The following is a 17910-nucleotide window of genomic DNA, read 5'->3' as shown; positions in this document are numbered from 1 at the left end:
CAGACAGTCTGGGGCTGAATTAATGGGGGTAAATAAAAATGAAGTGAATTAACATGCAGCTAACCAAAAAAATTAGAGACACTTGTCAACACAAGGAAAAAGTGATGGGGGAAAGGAAGTAGAATCCTAATGCATTACGTAGATCTGCTGTGAACGATACTTGTACAGTCATATTCGTCAGAATACTAACAAAGGATGTAACCAATAACTTTTAAGTTAACCATGAGTAACAAGTAGCTTGTTGGTCTGTTGATCCAACCTGACATAGTGAGCTTCCATAGGGTGTTCAGCCCCTCTCAGCCCCCTGACCACTCCTTTTGCCCTGGTCAGTCCAATTCACTGCCCATACTCCCCTGAGCACTGCCTTCACCCCATGTTCACACCCCCATCCTCCACACTGGCCAGAGGGCTCTTCCCCAAAGGAAAACCTCAGTGGGTTACTCCTAATCCCCAAAGGCTCCTTCTTTTCAGAAAGTGCCTGTCTAGGGACTTCCCTGGTGGTGCAGTGGTTAAGAATCCTCCTGCCAATGCAGGGGACACGGGTTCGAGCCCTGGTCTGGGAAGATCCCACATACTGCAGAGCAACTAAGCCCGTTAGCCACAACGACTGAGCCTGCGCTCTAGAGCCCGCAAGCCACAACTACTAAGCCTGCATGCCACAACTACTGAAGCCCACGTACCTAGAGCCCGTGCTCTGCAACAAGAGAAGCCACCGCAATGAGAAGCCTGCGCACTGTAACAAAGAGTAGCCCCTGCTCGCCACAACTAGAGAAAGCCCATGCACGCAGCAACGAAGACCCAATGCAGCCATAAATAAATAAATAAATAAATAAATAAATAAAATATTTGACTACTAGTGAAATCTTTCCCAATTTTTTTTTTTTTTTTGCCACAGCTTGTGTCATGTGGGATCTTAGTTCCCTGAGCAGGGATCGAACCTGCACCCCCTGCATTGGAAGTGCATTGTCTTAACCACTGGACCACCAGAGAAGTCCCAAATTTTTCCCAATTTGATGAAAAACATTAATATATAGATCCAAGAAGCTCAGCAAACCCAAGGAGGATAAATATGAAGAATGGTATAATTGGGCACATAATAGGAACCCCCTCCCCCCCCCAAAAAAAGAGAAAATCTTGAAACAGCCAGAGATCATGTCACATGCAGGGCACAATGATCAAAATAGATACGAACGACGGATGATTTATCGTTGGAAACAATGGAGGTCAGAACACAATGGGACAATATTTATAAAAGACATCCTTCAAAAATAAACACGGCAATTCCTCAAAAAATTAAAACTAGAGTCACCATATGATCAGCAATTCCATTTCTGGGTACATATCCAAATAACTGAAATCAGGGTCTCGAAAAGATATGTGTACATCCACGTTCACAGTAGCACTACTCACGACAGCTAAATACGGAAGCAACCTGTGTTCATCAATGGCTGAATGGATAAGCAAAATGTGGTATGCACGTGCAATGGACTATTATTCAGCCTTGAAAAAGAAAGAAGTTCTGACACAGGCTACAGCATGGAGGAACCTTGAGGACGTCACGCTGAGTGAAATAAGCTAGTCACAGAAGGACAAATATTGTAGGATTCCATTTATATGAGGTTCCTAGAATAGTGAAAGTCAGAAAGTCAGAAAGTAGAGTGGTGGGTGCCGAGGGCTGGGGGAGAGGAGGAATAGGGAATTAGTGTTTCATGGGAACAGAGTTTCAGTTTTACAAAATGAAGAGTTCTGGAGATGGATTATGGGTGATGGTTTCACAGTATCATAATTGTATTTAATGCCACTTAACTCTACACTTTAAAAATGGTTAAGATGGTAATTTTTATGTTAAGTGTATTTTATCACAATAAAACATGTTTTTTTACAGAGGGGAAAGGGATGACACACAAGCTGGGCTGCCAGGAAGTGGGATCCTTGGGCACCTCAAGGGCTGTTGGCCATGGTAATCAGGAGCCGCCTTTAAATGTGTGAGTAACCCCTCCTTCGCGAGGTGTACAGACCTTCACATTTGCTAGATTTTACTGGATAGTATTTAGTTGATAACTTTTAATGCTAATTTTCACCAGGGAGGGACTTCCCTGGCAGTCCAGTGGTTAAGACTTCGCCTTCCAATGCAGGGGTTGCGGGTTTGAGCCCTGCTCAGGGAGCTAAGATCCCACATGCCTCGTGTCCAAAAAACCAAAACGTAAAACAGAAGCAATATTGTAACAAATTCAATCAAGACTTTAAAAATGGTCCACATCAGGGGCTTCCCTGGTGGCACAGTGGTTGAGAGTCTGCCTGCCAATGCAGGGGACGCGGGTTCGTGCCCCGGTCCGGGAAGATCCCACATGCCGCGGAGCGGCTGGGCCCGTGAGCCATGGCCGCTGAGCCTGCGCGTCCGGAGCCTGTGCTCTGCAACGGGAGAGGCCACAACAGTGAGAGGCCCGCGTACCGAAAAAAAAAAAAAAAAAAGGTCCACATCAAAAAAAAAATCTAATTTTCATCAGGGATACAATATTCAAGTTAATATCTTTATTTGGGAAATATAGAAATAGCCATGTTTTATCTTTGTTTTCCAGAAGGCTACAGAATTCTCTTTCCCCTTCTCCATGAATGGAGATGTGTGACACTGGTTACTTTAGTGAAGGCAAGCAGGGGATTCATTAAACAGCAGTGGTGTGGCACCTCAGGGGAGATGTGAGCTGCTCACCAGGCCTCTTGAAGCTGATTCTCCATGCCCCCTGCTGCAGCTTCGCCCCCAAAGCTACTTTCCCGTGAACCCTGAGTAAATCAGGAGCACCCAGAGCCAGGAGGGGGTGAGCATGGGTGACCCGACAGGGAATGGGTCGGGGGGAGGGGCACAGACACCTGTACCACCTGTGCCCTGGTGGTAGCTCATGCCACAAGGACAGGGGCTGCAGAGGTCTCTGTGGCATCAGACCTGGACTCCTGAACAAGGGCCAGATGTGATGATGGCTATCCTGGCAGACACCTGCATGGACAGAAGACACCAGGGTCTAGGATGCCCCCTCTCTGGGCTGAGCCAACCAGGGCAGATGCAACACCACGGAGCTGATGCAACTTCTCCTTTGGGGATCACAGCCCTCAAGAGAGGGCCTCACTCGAGGGTTCACATGGCCGGGTGTTGCTTAAGTTCCAGGAGTAGGATATCTTGACTTAAAGAGGTTAAGACCGCCATCTCTTTCTAAGCAGCCTCCTCTCTCTTCACACTCTTCCTGGGCCCGCTGCAGTGACCACAGGCATTTTTGGGACCCCACTAAGAGGAGCTTGAGTTGGGATGCACTTAGTTGGGGTACATGGGATATTTTTATGCTGTTCACAGTCTTGCTGGCCTGTCCTGGGGCAGGTACGTCTTCTACATCTGCCAACTACTACCCGCACAGCGCCCGGAACTGGAAGTACGCGGAGCAAAGGAGAAACAAGGTTTGTTGTATGAACCAAAAGGGAGTCTGTGCAAAATTTTTAGCAGAGGACTCGGCTGTTCTGACTCCGGGATAGAATGTGTGGATTTAATTACAGAAAACTCAGCCGAAGTTGGAGTCGACTCAGGACTGGCCTGTACGGTGTGCCCTCATGCCTGCCATGCATGTCAATTACCCCAAACAGGAAGAGATCTCTGCCTACATCTTGGGCAGGAAGGTACCTCTACTTACCGTCAGGCAGGAGGAAGGAAACTTCCCTCCACCCCCCAACAGCCCAGCCAATCAGAGACTGCAGCAGTCCAGCCAACAGGAAGCCTCCATTGGACCCCCAGCTCCCCAAACTCTTTGGTTATCACAGCCCGTCCCAACTCCCCCTTCTCCCTATAAAAGCAAGTTCTTCCTGTTCTCCCGATTTGCCTATGGTCTGCCACAGTTTTAATATTCTGAATTGTAATTCCTAAATATACTTGCTTTTGCTGGTAAGATAACTGGATATTATATTATTAAAGTGTACACATTTATCAGAATTCCTGTGTTGTGGAGCATAAACCTATAAGAATGCTACAAAGAGTGAGCACATCTGTGCGAAGCGCAAGTATTACCCAAACCGAGGTCAACGCTAACAATCAGAGACAAATTTGATCACACAGGTTAGAAAAATGTCTGAATTGTCTTCCTGTTCTTTCCGTAAAACAATTCTGCAAAGTCATGATGTGGCATTCAATGAGAATACAACCAAAAATGTAAGCAAAAGCATTTTATGCATTCATTAATTCATACAAACGTTATTTTTCTGAATTTTGTGATGTGTGGCGTTTGTCAGTTTTTTAAAATTTATCATTTATTGACTTATTTTCTCATTATACAAGATTATCATAAAATAACTATAAAATATTACAAAGTTATTGTAAAATAACTTATTCGCGTTATATTATGTATACATTATACTACATATTGTAAAGTTACGTATATATTATATTATTCAAAATATACATGTTATACAAAAACATTCTCTTTTGTAACTAATTTTGTTTTTTATAATTTTATATATTTCCTTGGAGTCCTCCCACAAAATATATTTGCTTCAGGCCCCACCTAACCCGCACCCTGGCCCCCATCATCTTTGCATCACGTGAGCAGAACTCCAGAGAAATAGAACTTCCATTTGCGTGCCAGGTGACCAAAAAAGGCATGAAACAGAAACTAACCTCAACTACAGGAAAATCGATGAGGCTACCTTTCCCTTGCATCCAGTTTGCGCGCCCACCTTGCCCGCGAGGGGCCAGGCCAGGCCGGGGCTGCTCGATCCCCATCCCCAAAGCTGCGACCAGGAAGCCAGGTGTGGACCCCAGTCTCCCTCCCCCTACCTGCTCCTCCCCCGAGTCCCCTCTTCTCCCCTTCTCGCCCCGGCGCACAGCACCCGCTACTCGCATTTCCCCTTCCCCTCCCAGTACCCCTCTTCACGTCCTGCACCCCGACCCCGTTCCAGAGCCACCACTGCGCCGCCTCCCCAAGCCGGGTTCCCCTTCCTCCCAACCCCTCATCCTCTCGCCTCCCCGCCTACGGCCCCTGTACCTCTCATTGCCCCACATGCCCCTCATCACCCCCCAGCGCTCCCAAGCGCCCCTCCAGCTGCCCCTGGCCCCCCCCCGCCCCTCCCCACAACGCCCCCCAGCGGCCACACGCCCCGGCCGCGACTTCTCCCGCCCCACGTCACGCACCTCCGGCGTTTCCACAGATGATCCGGCACGGATTGGCCCCGAGCCGCGGGAAGTGCCCGCCCCCAGAGCCGCCGGCCAATGGGAGGAGGGGGCGGGCCCGAGGCGGGCGCCGGAAGCGCCCGAGCGACTAGGGGTCGTCGCGTCGCCGGGTTTCGAGCAGCTGCCGCGGAGCCGCCGGACGGACCGCCAGTGCCGCCTGCCCCGCCATGGCTGAGAGTGACTGGGACACGGTGACGGTGCTGCGCAAAAAGGGCCCCACGGCCGCCCAGGCCAAGTCCAAGCAGGTGCGGGCGCAGCGCGGGCCTCGGGGCCCAGGAGCGGCCGCGCGGGCGGGGCGGACGTGGGGCTGGGGGCGGGGAGTGGGGACTGGAGCAGGGACCGGGTGGGAGCGGAGCGGGGACAGGGGGCGGGGGCCGGGGGCAGGAGTGGGAGACGGGGGCGGGGTGGGGGTGGAAGGGTCCGGATGGTCTTAGGGCAGTGACACAGGCCTGCGGGCGAGGCGCTGGACCTCTTGGTGGGGACAGGTACATAGGGACTGGAGGGCAGCGGGGCGAGGTTAGCGGGGTGGACCTCGGGGCGGAGATGGGGGATGGAGCGCAGATAGGTGGTGGGTCCAGGGAAGGGATGGGACAGGGGCACGGTTGCCTGGCACCCCCGCCCCAGGGTCTCCTTCCCGCTTCTGCGGGCTGCCGGGTGCCTGGCCAGTCCGCTGCCGCCTGTGGAGCCCACTGAAGCACATTGCCGGTCATAGGGGGTCCCTGGCCCCAGGCTGAGGTGGCCTAGGACCCAGCGTGCAGGTGGACCCTGCGTCCCCAACTTGCAAGGGTAGCTGGCATGCCCTGAGGGGTACTTGGGGCAGAAGGTTCCCTGGCTAGTCCATCCGGGGTTCATCTGTGAGTCGATGTGAGGGAAAAGGGGAAGGGCAGTTTAGTCCCCACCCCTGCTTGTTTCTGCTCTCAGGCCGTCTTGGGCCAGCCTTAGACACGCAGTGCCAGGTCTGGGCCAGGACTAGCTTTGGCCCTGGTGATCAGCATTCATTGACCTGCCCAGGACTTCTCAGTTAGTCAAAACCAAACTCACTCTCTTTTTTTTTTTTCCAAAGGAAACTTAATAGCCACAAGCTAGGAATCATGTGAACAGCTCTAGAAAGCATCTGTGCACCTGTCACACTGAGAATGTCGCACAGTCATGTCTCTGAGGTGTCAGAAGCTTCAAGAAATACACTACATTAATATCCGGTGACTGTAGATCAGGGGGTGTCGCTGTCTTTGCTGATGTTGGGGACGGGGGCTGCAGGCTTTGTGCGACGTACTGTCTTTTATTAGGAGCCGGATTGGCTGAGGAAGGCCAGACCAGGTCCTCACTTGACGTTCCTTCCTGCTTTTGCAGGAGAGTGTACTAGAGAGGTAAATCTATTTCAAGTGTGGGTTTCTGGAAGGAATCCATTAGCACATTGTTTTCAGCAGCAAAGATGTGAGCTCTTTCTGTTTTCCTTAGCAGGAGTTTATTGAGAGTTGCCTGGATATTTGGTTGTAGAAGGATTTGTATAACGGGCTTTGGTTTAAACCCAGCATTTGCTTGTCAGTCCTTGAAAAAGCATCAGGTACTAGGCACGTAGTACGGCGCTTAGGGGCATGAGCTCGGAGCTCACGGGCTCAAAAAGCACCAGGCGTTAGCAGTGCGCTGACTGGCTGACAGCAGCCTAAACTGGTGTTTGCCAAATACTGCAAAGCTAATTTTGACCGAAAAACACTTGCTAATTTTCTAGGCCATCTTAGCAGCTCAGAGACGAGGAGAAGATGTGGAGACTTCCAAGAAATGTAGGTACTCGTGTGTCCACTCGCAAGACCGGGGGGTGCTCTTGGGGTTCGTACCTGCAGATGTGTGAGTGCTGCCCCCAGGCTGTCGGGTGGCTGCTGGCAGCTGAAGCCGCTGCAGAGCTGGGCGACGTCAGGGATCTTGTGAGAGCAGCTGTGGTTGGCGTAGGTCAGGAGGGATTGTTCTCCTCCTTAGTCCACAGATTCTGGACTTGTCCTTTGCGTGCTCTTGTCCCCACTTTGGGTGGCCTGGCCTAGCACGTCACCCTGGGCACAGGGCGCCTCTTGGGCCTGGTTCCCGTTCTGAAATGGCTCTCCTTCGGCTTCATTGCAAACCCTCTCCTCTGCTCTTGCCTCGTGCCGGTCCAGGGGCCGCCGGCCAGAACAAACAGCATTCGATCACCAAGAACACAGCCAAGCTGGACCGGGAGACCGAGGAGCTGCACCACGACCGGGTGACCCTGGAGGTGGGCAAGGTGATCCAGCAGGGCCGGCAGGGCAAAGGACTGACGCAGAAGGACCTGGCGACGGTGAGCACGGCGGGTCCCCTCCTCCCAGGCCGTGGTCGGGCAGGCGGGAGGCGTGGGGTCCGCTCGCCTGGTGACTTGAGGGCTTCAGTTCGCTCTTGCCCCGGGAACCCTGAGGCCTCTCGGGGGGGCCACACGAGTCAGCTGTAACTTCCTGAGCTGCTATCCGCTCAGACCCTCGGCCTGCACAGTGCCCCGGGGGTCGGCGCCTGAGGCGCCTCACCTGGCTGTGTTCTAGTCTCCCAGCATCTCCTTCTGGAACTGACGTGTGCAAATACACGTTCTCTTTAGAAAATCAATGAAAAGCCACAGGTCATCGCGGACTATGAGAGTGGCCGGGCCATTCCTAACAACCAGGTTCTGGGCAAGATCGAGAGAGCCATCGGTGAGTGTCCCGCCATCCTTCAGTGGGTCTCGGCTGCCACTGCCTGACCGCGCACGGTACGGCCGCCCCTCCTGGGTGGGCTTGGTGAGGAGGGGCGCAGGAAGGCCCCTGGGGCCCCGGAATTCTCCGGAGCCTGAAGAAAATTCCCACGAGCATGTAGTGTCTGGGCGCCTCCCCCTTTGGCATCTCCCCGAGCCCCCTGTGCTGTGGGCCTCGCTCTCCCTGCCCCGCCCCCAGCATTGGCGGCAGCGTGGCTCCCAGAGCGAGGAGGCCTAGTTCTGGGGAGGGGCGTCCTCTGTCCCCACAAAGATGGGCAGGCACGTGCTCTTCAGAGTCAGGCGTGGAAGCTAGTAGTGTGGTGGGCGTGGTGCTCATCGGTTTCCCGCCCCTCCACACACGCGCCCACTGCCCCCCACCTCCAGTGGAGCCTGGGACGCGCTCAAGGGTCGGTGCGGGTGCCGCTGCCCCCTCCGGGGCAGTGGGTAGGGGTGCTGTGGAGCTTCCCTGTGCCTTGAAGACCCAGGGGCGAGCTGCAGTGGTCATGGGCCGGTGGCTCTTTCAGGCCTCAAGCTCCGGGGGAGAGACATTGGGAAGCCGATCGAGAAGGGGCCGAGGGCGAAATGAGCACAAAGCCTCGAAATCAGTGCGTTCCGGCTGATCTCGTCTGGCTGGTTCCCCTTGACCACCAGCGCCAGCGCGGGTCTCCTCACCGGCCGTGCGGAACACAGGGCGGTAGCCCTGCCCGGGAACCCTCTCTACCCGTACCTGCTGTCAAACTAACAAAACCTTGCAGCGTGTTTGCTTCTCCTGATTGTTTTCCTTCCTGTCCCCGTCCCTCACGTGGGGTGCAGAGCGCTGCCTTCCTCTCCCCCGGGGTCTGCCCTGTCACGGCTGTGGCTCCAGGGAGCTCGGAGGGGGAACCGCCTCGCACACGGTGGGCAGCCACCGTCTGGGAGAGGAGCTGCGTGTCCGGCCCGACTCGTAGAGAAGCTAATAAACGTTTGTCGCCCTTCCTGCTGGTGCTGAATCCTTGCTGTCCGGTCTCGTCTCTTGTGCCTGCAGCTCCCCCTCCCTCTGGCCCCCAGTGTGGCGAAGGGCTGTTTGCATGAAGCACTGTGGGGGGAGTCTGAGGGCCAGGAGGGTCGTTCTGCAGGCTGTTGCTTGTCACCTCTGCCGGGACGGTTAGTGGGCGTCCATCAGCTTCTTGGCACCAGACCCTGGCCCTCCCCTGGCACCGAGTCCCTGGTCACATCGTTCCGTGCAGAGCCCAGTGGGCCGGGGTGGCAAGGTGGGCTGGAGTCCAGGGAGCACCTGGCCATGCAGGTGTGGCCGTCACCCCCTCCCCTAGGACAGCCATGCCCGGGGGGCCTTCCAGACGTGGCAGGTGGTGTCTGAATCTCCCTCGTGGAAGACCAGAGCCTGGGACTGTCCCTAGGTCAGAAAGACTCAGCTCCATTTTATTAGATGAGGGTGGCGTGTGGGCGGGGACCTTGACCATGGGAGGGTGGACACGGCGACCTTTATTTGGGACAGGGGACATATCAGGGCATTCCTCCTACAAGTCCAGCTCCGTGCCACCTTGGACCCAGTTAAGTGTCTGCTCCTAAGTCTGTCACCAGCAGCTCTGGGGATTTCTCTCTGTCTTAAATCAAATGCAGAATCGCCCGGTGAGGTGGGGCCCCTGATGGGCCTGGGTCGGAGTCCCACTAGGCTGGCCGGAGGTTCGCTCGGCCTGGGGCAGGGGCTTCTCAGGTCCCGCTGCGCCTCCCTCCTGGTGCCTCTAGCCCCTGGTGCCGTCTCCGGGGCCTGCCTGTTTCCAGTCTCCTGAGCCACTGAGGCACGTGGGAGGGGCCCCCAAGCACATCCACTTGGGCAGGTCGGGTTGGGTCTGGGGAACCCCGGGGAGCCCCCGCTTCCTGCTGGCCTCAACCTTGGCTGGCCAGCGGGGGGTCCCTTGTGGGCCGGGCCACTTATTGCTGGGGTATGTAGCTGCGGCCCCTGTGAGGGTGAGGGATGCAGGGACTCGACGTGTCCTGCGGGGGTGGGGAAGGTGTTGGTCCCTGGGCCACGGGGTCTTCTCTGCGTCATCTACTGGTCATTGGTGACCGATGCTGGCAGGGTGACATGGCCCTAGGAGGAAGGAGGAGATCTGTGGCCACCGGGCAGCGGTGGCCCCGCGTGTGGGAGGGTCCTGTTCACCGTCCAGCCGAGTGCAGGGCTCAGGGGCTCCTGCCCGCCGCCCCCCCCAGGGCTCCTACCGCGTTGAAGAGAATGTTGTCAAAGCTGGGGGCCACGGTGTCCGTCTCCCCCCAGAAGGGGCAGCCCCCCCTGTTGTGCAGCCAGTGCCGTCCCGCAAGTCCAAGCAACACCAGCAGCATGAGGAGGAGGAGGGTGCCGCCAACCACCGCTGGCACCGACGTGGCCACTGCTGTGTCTCCTGTGGGCGCAGGGCGCGTGACCTGGGATCCGAGCCCTCCCTGTCAGCCCCACGCCCGGGCACGGCCGTCCCCACAGCCCTGAGGACTTCTGCGCCCCCCGCTAAAGGAGGGGCGCCGGTCGTGCCCACACAAGGCTCCCAGCTGAGGCCGGGCCCTGGTGGGCAGGCGGCTGCCAGCTGCGGAGCTGGGGGAGTCGTGGCCCCAGGTGAGGGCCCCACCCCGCCGTTGTCACAAAACAGTAGCAAGCGCTCCAGCACGAGGCTGGCTGTGGCCTCTGGCCTGACTGCAAGTGGGAGCACGGAGTGCAGAGGGAACAGGGGCCGTGAACCACCGAAGCTGGTGGAGGCTCAGACCCGGGGCAGGGCTTACCCTGGCTGGGTGTAGGCAGCTGGCAACGTTGCCCGGCCAGGTACTCAACGTCATCCAGGGCAATGGGCCCCAGGGCTGGCTGGCCGCCCAGAGTGGCTTCAAACACGATCTAACCGGGAGGGAGAAGAGGCTGGGCCCACCGAGGAGGAGGATGGCCCCTCCTGAGCTCCTGAGCCCCCTGAGGTCCCCCGGCTCTGGGCGGCCCGGCCTCACCTGGAACTCCTCGGCGCTGGCCACTTCCACCTGGCCTTCCAGCCACTGGTGCCGCAGGCGCCCGCCTGCGCCCCACACGGCCAGCTGACCCCGGGCGCTGCTCAGGAGTACCCTCAGCTCACCCTTGTCTGAGAGCAGGGGGCCAGGGGTGTCAGGCCCCCGACCCGGCGGGAGGCGGGGCTGCCCCCGTGCCCGGTTCCCCCACCACCCTCGCTGCCGGCCCGACTCACAGAAGTGCTCAGGAAAGCCCATGTGGTACCAGAAGCGGAGGCAGGAGGCCTCGGTGGCGGGCAGTGGCTGGCTGCGCAGCCAGGCCGCTCGGCCCCCTGGGCCCAGCACGCCCGTTTCGAAGAGAGCAAAGTGGCCTGGCAACGAGAGAGGGCACGGTGCCCCGTGGACCGGATGGAGCCAGCCCCCCCTGACCTTTGGCCTCTGACCCTGGCGGGAGCCTGGCTGGGCTGGCCGGTTGGCCCGGACTGGGGTGAGTGAGGTGTGTGGCGGGGGGTGTGTATGGCGCTGGGGTCCCTTCCCGACTCAGACCCACCTGCCTCTGTGCCCAGGGTGTGGTCCACAGGCGGCTGGGGGTAGCGGGAGGGCGTGGCTCCACTGCTCCAGTCCCAGCTGTACCCGCCCAGGCCAGGCCAGGGCAGATGGTTCCAGCCACACAGACCAGCCTCAAAGTCACAGGAAGCTGCAAGGGACTTGGGCAATAAGCGGTGCTGCCCCCGTCCCCGGGGCACCACCGCTGCGGGGGGTAGAGGTCAGGCCAGGCGTCTCGGGGGAGGCACGGAGCCGGTACCACCAGGAGCCAAGCAGGTCCCAGGGCCAGGCCACGGGCTCCCACCTGGCCGAGGGCAGGGCCCGTCCTGGAGGAGCAGGTCGTCCAGCGCGATGTAGGAGTGCTCCACGCCGGCGGCCACGGCCTCAAACACCACCTGGGTGGGCACAGGGCGGGGGGGCTCGCTTCTGGTCGGCACTGGATGGCCCTTGGGGGTGAGGAGGGCCCTCCACCCCGCTCACCCTCCAGGCCCGCTCGGCCTGCAAGTCCACGCTACCCAGGTGCCAGGCGAACCCTCCATGGGCGCCAATGCTGAGCACCTGCCTCTTCTCAGCCTCCTCCACGTGGACCCTCAGGGTGCCTGCCGCCCGAGCAGCCACAGCCCCGGTCAGCGGCAGCGGGGCGGCTCCCGAGCGGCCTCCACGCAGGGGCCTGAGGGGACCCATGGGCCCTGCTCCCGGCAGCCCCTCACCTGGGTTGCGGAGGCTCAGGTGGTACCAGAAGGTCAGGCAGGCGGCCTGGGCCAGGGGCCTGTGCTCCTCTGAAATCAGGGAAGCCACGTGGCCACGGGGCAGGGCCTGCGGGCTCATGTCCACCACCATGTAGTGCCCTGGGGGGTGCCAGCGTCAGCCTGCCGGCCCCCCCCCGCCCCGCCCCTGCCCCCCAGCTCCCCACCCCCACCCCACGCCTCTGCCCCACCCCCTGCCGGCACCCTGAGCCGTCTCTGTGGTGTGGTCTGCAGGGGGGCCCCGGACCGCCTGGCCCGTGGCATTGGCCTGGCGTGTCCAGAGGCCCCGGCCCCCCGTGGAGAAGCCGCAGGCCGAGTCCTCGAAGGAGCAGCGCTTGGGGGCCCAGCAGGGCCCAGGCCGCACAGTCACGTCGTCCAGCGCCATGGTGCCGTGGTACCCGTCCCGGAGGCCCTCGAACAGCAGCTGGGGGACAGCAGGGGGTCAGCTGTCTGGGGCCTTGCCCTGCCCACCTCTGCCGGGCACCAGGCCTCACTTGGTACTTGGCGCTGGAGTCCTGCGGGTGGTGGAGGGTGGCCCAGGCCTCATGCCAGCGGTTGCCGTGGGTGCCAGACTGCGACCACAGGTGCCTTTCTCTCTCCCCTTCTCGCTTCATTGCCAGGCGCAGAGTCCCTAGGGGGAGGCAGGGTTTGGAGGGGACAAGACCCCGACTCCTGCCTCTCACCCCTCCTAGAGCCCCGACGGGCCCAGAGACAGAACTCGGGCCCCCCGTGGGCCTCCACCACGGCCCCGCCCAGCACGGGGTCTCACCGGTCTGGGGCCCATAGAGGTGGTACCAGAAGGAGAGGCACTCCTGAGCGGCCGCGGGTGACTGGGGCCAGGTGAGCAGGTGAGCACCAGGGCCCTGGGCTGGGGGTTCCGTGGGGTCTAGGAGCATGAAGTGGCCTGCAGGCGGGCCGCGGGGCTGAGCCGCAGAGACGCCAGGCTGGGGACACTCAGCCCAGAGCTCCCCTCTGCCCCCTGGGAGTCCGGTCTGGGAGGCCCCCGGGGTGGGTATGGGAGGCCGCTCCGAGTCTGAGAGCTGTCCCCAGGTCGGGGCGCCCCGCCTCACCTTGGCCTGTGGTGTGGTCGTACCCAGGGCCACGGCTCTCGACTCGGTGCCAGTGGGCATCTGTGAGGTGGCCAGTGTGCCAGCCGCAGGTGCCCCGCTCAAAGTTACAGGAGATCTCTGGGGGTAAGGCACTGGGGGGTCAGCAGCCCCCGCACCCCTCCTGAGCCCCGAGACGGGGGGAGAGACTTGCTCCCGGACTGGGGACTCCCGGGGGTCCCTCGAGGAGGCCTGGGTGGGAGGCCCCTGGGTGGGGACTGGGCCACGGTGGTCACCTTTCTCGGTGACCGCCGCAGGGCTGCAGTCCTTCAGGGTCACGCCGTCCACCCTGGCGCCCTGCTGGCCAGGGCCGTCCAGGTCCAGCAGCCCAACGAACTCCAGCTTCACGGGGGCGTGGGGGACGGGCCGGTAAGTCAGGGCCAGCTCCGCGTGCCCCTCGCCCCCCGCCCCAGGCTGCCCGCCTCACCCGGAAGGGCCGGTGGCGAGCCCCGAGAAGGACTGTGTCCACTTTCCAGCCCCCGGAGCTGCTGCCCGCGGCCTGCCACACCAGCTCACGGCTGCTGCCTTCCACCACGACCAGCTCCAGGAAGCCTGGTAAGGGGTCACTGTGGGCTGGCCCCCCCCACCTCCGCCCCAGGGCTGGGCAGAGGGCCTGGAGGGACAGTGGTACCTTGGGGGTGACTCTGAAAATAGTAAGCCATGTGGAGTTCACAGCGGGGGCCAGAGGGGCCCAGGGTGGGTGTGAGGACGCGGGCCTGCTCTGCTAGCTGCCCCCAGGCCCTCTGCACGGACAGGAAGTGCCCTGGGGAAGAGCAGGCCTCTCAGAGCTGATTCCTGAGAATGGGGGACAACCCCCAATTCAGAGACCCTCCCCGGTGAAAAGAAGCAGAGCGGGGACCCTTGTGCGGGTGCAGTTGGAAGGCAGGCTGCAGGCTGCCCTGGGCGGGGCACTCGGGCCTCACCAGCGGCCCTGCTGGCGTCCAAGCCAGGGCTCCCGCTGTCCTGGGACGGGAGACGCACCCACTGCAGCCGCCCCACACTGGCATCCTCCCAGCCCCCGGCCGAGGGGGACTCGAAGTCCGTGGTGCCTGCAATGGCAGCCGGTGTGAACGGCCCCCGCCCACCACTGCGAGCGGGGGCTGGTCTGGGGGAAGGGAGGTGAGGGCTCCCCGCACCCAGCTCCGCCTCTTACCGCATTCCTGCTCATCCTCGCCCCCAGGGCACTGCTGCTGGAAGTCACACAGCTGCTCCGGGGGGACACACAGGTCCCCACACAAGAGATGTCCGGGCTCGCAGAAATTCCAGGGCTGTAGGCTGGACAGCTGGGACCGGGGACCTGGAGCCCAGAGCCCAGGAGGTGGGCCAGCCACCTCTGTGGGGGCAGAGCAGGGATCAGGCAGGTGGGTGGGGGCTGTGCTTCTCCTCACGGGGGGCGGGGGGGTGCCCAGCAGGCTCACCTGGGACTGGTTTGCAGTGGTCAGACAGGATGAGGTCATCCAGGCCCACGACGCCCCCCGGGCCCGTCTGCCCGGCCAGGAGGATCTGAGGGTGGAGGCGGCTCTGTCATCCCTGGGTCTGCTCCCTCGAGCCCTCTCCCCACGACCCACACCTCGTACCTGTCTATCGTTGGACGCTCCCTCCCGTCACCACCCCAGCCCTGCAGGAGGGGCCTCGGCAGGCAGCCCCTCCTCCCCTCTGGCTTGCCTTCCTGCTGAGACAGCGGAGGGGCCCAGCCCGGACTCCCTGAGGGGCCCCTGGACCTCCCCACGTCCCTGCATGGTGCTGCCCTCGCCAGCCTCACCCGAAAGGGGTGCTTGCTCTGGATGTCAACGCGGTCTCGGACCCAGGCGGCCCCCAGTTCCCCATGGCGCCTGCGCAGCAGGACAGCGGCCTGGGGGGCGCCAGTGCTCCGCGTCTGCAGGAACACCTGGAGGCAGCCAGCCTCGGACCCGTGCAGGTAGTGATAGAAGGTGAGCTGGAAGGGGAGTGAGCATGTCAGGGGAGGCTCTCCAGGGCCCAGGCGATCAGGGTGGCCACCCTGTGTCCTCCACCCGCCTCACCGAGCACTTCTGGGGGGCCGAGGCCTGGAACTCGGGGCTGGAGAGGATGGCTGGGGCGTTGGGCTCTGCCACGGACACCAGGAAGGAGCCTGGGGAGACAGCAGGCGTGAGCCGGGGTGGCCGGGGTGCTGTGGCCGAGCGTGGCCCGGGTGGCGGCCGGGGTCCCTGGGGGGCCTCACCCTGCGCGCTGTTCCGGCTGTGGTCACGGTGCGGCCAGGCGGGGTGCTGTGGGCCGCCCGCGCTGTGGTTCCAGGCCCAGCCCTCTGAGCGGTTCCACAGGCCCAAGCCCCTCTCAAAATCGGTGGCCGTGTGGTGGTCTAGGGCAGGAAGCGGGGCTCCGGCTACCACGCGGGGCCTCCTCCCTGGGCCCCCCGCCTCCCCGGGCCTGCGCTGATGGCCCCAGCTCCAGGTGGACAGGAGCTGCCTCACCCCCAGAAGGACCGTGCCAAGGGACAACCCCCGCCTGCGGCCCCGCCAGCCCCGGCTCACTGCAGGTGGGCGTGTCCTCATCTGAACCGTCGCCGCAGTTGTCCTCCCCGTCGCACAGCTGGTGGGGCTCCACGCAGGCCTTGTTCTGGCAATGGTGATGCCCCAGGGGGCAGTGCGCCTGCGGGGCTAGGGTGGGGGAGGGTTAACACATCACCCCACCCCAAGGCTCCAGGTCAGGGCAGCTTGGGGAGAGGCTCAAGGCCGGAATGAGGGGACCACGGGCTCCTGCTAACCCCTCCCCCACCCAGGTGTGCGTTCACGGCCTGGGGACCTTACTGGGCAACCCACAGCTCCAGAAGGCCACGTCGTCCAAGGCCACAGCACCCCTGCGGGTGGCGTTTCGGGTGGCAGAGAAGGTCACCTGAAGAGAGCGAGGTCCCTGGGATCTCAGGCAGAGCTCAGACCCTCCTCGCTGCCCCCACCATGCGACCGTCCCCGTCTCACCCTGAAGTCACCCTGGATGCGGCCGGTGGGCACCACCAGCTCCTGCCAGCCTGGGACCCAGGGCCCCGAGCTCCGCCACAGGGTCAGTGTCTCCACACCGTGGGTCAGCTCCAGCCGCAGCTCGGCCACACCTGCAGTGGGGCGTCCCAGGCATCTCGAGCCCCGGGACCCCTCCCCCTGCCCGGTGGCTGCTGCGCCCTGCCCCAGGACCCCTGCCCGTCCCGTCCTGGGGGCGCCCTCCCGTCTCTGCGGCAGCTCCCCTTCCTTTCCCAGTCCCTCCCCTCGGGACCCGCACCTCCAGAGGCCACGTGGTACCAGAGGCTCAGCTCACAGGAGGGGGCTGCCTCACGCAGGGTTGGGGAGCGCAGGGCTGCGGTGGCTGCCTCTCTCCCACGGTGTGTGCCAGCAGCCACGTACCAGCCTGGCCGGGCCGAGAGGTCAGGAGACCGGGCAGGAAGCACAGAGGGGAGGGCTGGTGTGGAGACCCGCCCAGGCCTCACCGAGGTCAGTGCCCAGAGTGTGGTCCGAGCGCGGCCCTGGACCCTCCGGCGCGGCCCCTGCCCGTTCTCGGAGCCAGCTGTAGCCCGAGGTGCTCATGTCCCGCCAGCCACAGGAGTCCTGCTCGAAGTCGCAGGCGAAGGGGGCGCCCAGGGTGGGTGAGGCCCCGTGGTAACCTGCAGGGCAGGTGGTCAGGTGGGGTGCCTGCAAGCGCCGGCCCTGCCCGCTCCCTGCCCGGCCCCGGCTCACCACACTGGGCCTCGTCGGGGCAGCCCCTGCAGTCACACACGAAGTTGCACACGGCCTCGCGGGGGGGTCTGCAGCGGCTGGGGCCCCAGGCCCAGCCCGGGGACCTTGCTGCCAACAGAGAGACAGCCAGGTGGCCTGGGGTAGGGAGACCCCACATCCCAGTTTGCCTGGGACTGTTCCATGGCCCAGAAACTGCTCAGACTCGGGCATCCCGGGACATAGGTCACACTGCTTTGGGGTCCAGGCCAGGAAGTCATGCAGGGAGGGGGCTGGGTCTGTGTCTGGGGGCCTGGAACCCAGAGAACTGCCACCTGGGGGGTCTCTGTCAGGGCCAAGCAGAGAATGACTGAACCTGGAGAGGCTGCCTGCGTGTCAGGATGGGGGGGTGCGTGGGCGAGCGAGGGACCAAGGACCCCTGATGTGGGACACTCCCTGGGGAAGAGAACAGGAGGCCAGCAAGAAACCGGAGGGGCTGCCATCAGGGAGCCCCCTCAAGGCGATGCATCAACGGGTGGCCCAGGCCCCCCAAAGCTCTGTCCAGGTCAAGGTGGCTGCCTGCCATCTGCTTTCAGGGCCCTCTCACCTTGGGGCCCAGGTGGAGATTGAGGCCAGGGAGAGCAGCACCCTTCCCCAGCGGGGCCATCCCCAGGACCCCAAGGGCTCGCCTGCGTCCCCCACTGCAGGCCGTCCAGGGCCTGAACCCCTCCTTCTCTGTAGGCCCAGCACCCGAGCCCCCGGACGTTCCTGCTTCGGGAGCCAGGCCCGACAACTCACCCAGGAGCAGGACCAAGACGGGCAGGAGGTGGCCGGGCAGAGACATGGTCAGGCCAGAGGGAGGGAGACCAAGGGGCAGTGTGTACACCGGCCAGCCTGGTGGGGACTTTTCCTGGTTATCAGCCCGAGG

At 61.7% G+C, this 17910-nt stretch overlaps 2 protein-coding genes across 2 annotated transcripts; one reads left to right on the top strand and one right to left on the bottom strand.

Annotated features, from left to right (window-relative positions):
- Positions 1 to 5260: 5260 nt before the first annotated feature.
- Positions 5261 to 8904, top strand: EDF1 (endothelial differentiation related factor 1). The gene is made up of 5 exons (XM_029203939.1): positions 5261 to 5448; positions 6933 to 6984; positions 7351 to 7511; positions 7800 to 7893; positions 8456 to 8904. Exons 1-5 carry the CDS (start codon positions 5371 to 5373, stop codon positions 8515 to 8517), a joined length of 447 nt encoding a protein of 148 aa, XP_029059772.1. The 5' UTR covers positions 5261 to 5370; the 3' UTR covers positions 8518 to 8904.
- Positions 8905 to 9336: 432 nt separating this feature from the next.
- MAMDC4 (MAM domain containing 4) lies at positions 9337 to 17826 on the bottom strand. Its single transcript, XM_029203282.1, has 27 exons — positions 17781 to 17826; positions 17007 to 17114; positions 16760 to 16933; positions 16555 to 16680; positions 16260 to 16390; positions 16092 to 16176; positions 15816 to 15941; positions 15506 to 15643; positions 15327 to 15415; positions 15068 to 15241; positions 14724 to 14808; positions 14459 to 14638; positions 14229 to 14354; positions 13937 to 14068; positions 13270 to 13386; positions 12969 to 13103; positions 12694 to 12830; positions 12404 to 12623; positions 12164 to 12301; positions 11934 to 12052; positions 11758 to 11848; positions 11458 to 11604; positions 11144 to 11278; positions 10914 to 11041; positions 10701 to 10809; positions 10152 to 10330; positions 9337 to 10023 (listed from the first exon to the last, which is right to left on the bottom strand). The coding sequence occupies exons 1-27, from the start codon at positions 17824 to 17826 to the stop codon at positions 9982 to 9984; spliced, it is 3417 nt and encodes a 1138-aa protein (XP_029059115.1). The 3' UTR covers positions 9337 to 9981.
- Positions 17827 to 17910: the final 84 nt, after the last annotated feature.

Source organism: Monodon monoceros, unplaced genomic scaffold, assembly GCF_005190385.1.
Source record: "Monodon monoceros isolate NGI ecotype Baffin Bay Population unplaced genomic scaffold, NGI_Narwhal_1 Super_Scaffold_5, whole genome shotgun sequence".
Taxonomy (NCBI): Eukaryota; Metazoa; Chordata; class Mammalia; order Artiodactyla; family Monodontidae; genus Monodon; species Monodon monoceros.
This window is presented reverse-complemented; position numbering and strand designations above follow the sequence as displayed.

Excerpts from the sequence above, each read along its gene's own strand:
- EDF1 (XM_029203939.1), top strand. The coding sequence starts at position 5,371 with ATGGCTGAGAGTGACTGGGACACGGTGACGGTGCTGCGCAAAAAGGGC. Across the intron at positions 7,512-7,799 it reads CGCAGAAGGACCTGGCGACG|AAAATCAATGAAAAGCCACA; the intron begins GTGAGCACGGCG and ends CGTTCTCTTTAG. Across the intron at positions 7,894-8,455 it reads CAAGATCGAGAGAGCCATCG|GCCTCAAGCTCCGGGGGAGA; the intron begins GTGAGTGTCCCG and ends TGGCTCTTTCAG.
- MAMDC4 (XM_029203282.1), bottom strand. The coding sequence starts at position 17,826 with ATGTCTCTGCCCGGCCACCTCCTGCCCGTCTTGGTCCTGCTCCTGG. Across the intron at positions 17,115-17,780 it reads CGTCTTGGTCCTGCTCCTGG|CAAGGTCCCCGGGCTGGGCC; the intron begins GTGAGTTGTCGG and ends CTCTGTTGGCAG. Across the intron at positions 11,605-11,757 it reads CGGGCCCTGCCCTCGGCCAG|CTTCCTGTGACTTTGAGGCT; the intron begins GTGGGAGCCCGT and ends AGTCCCTTGCAG.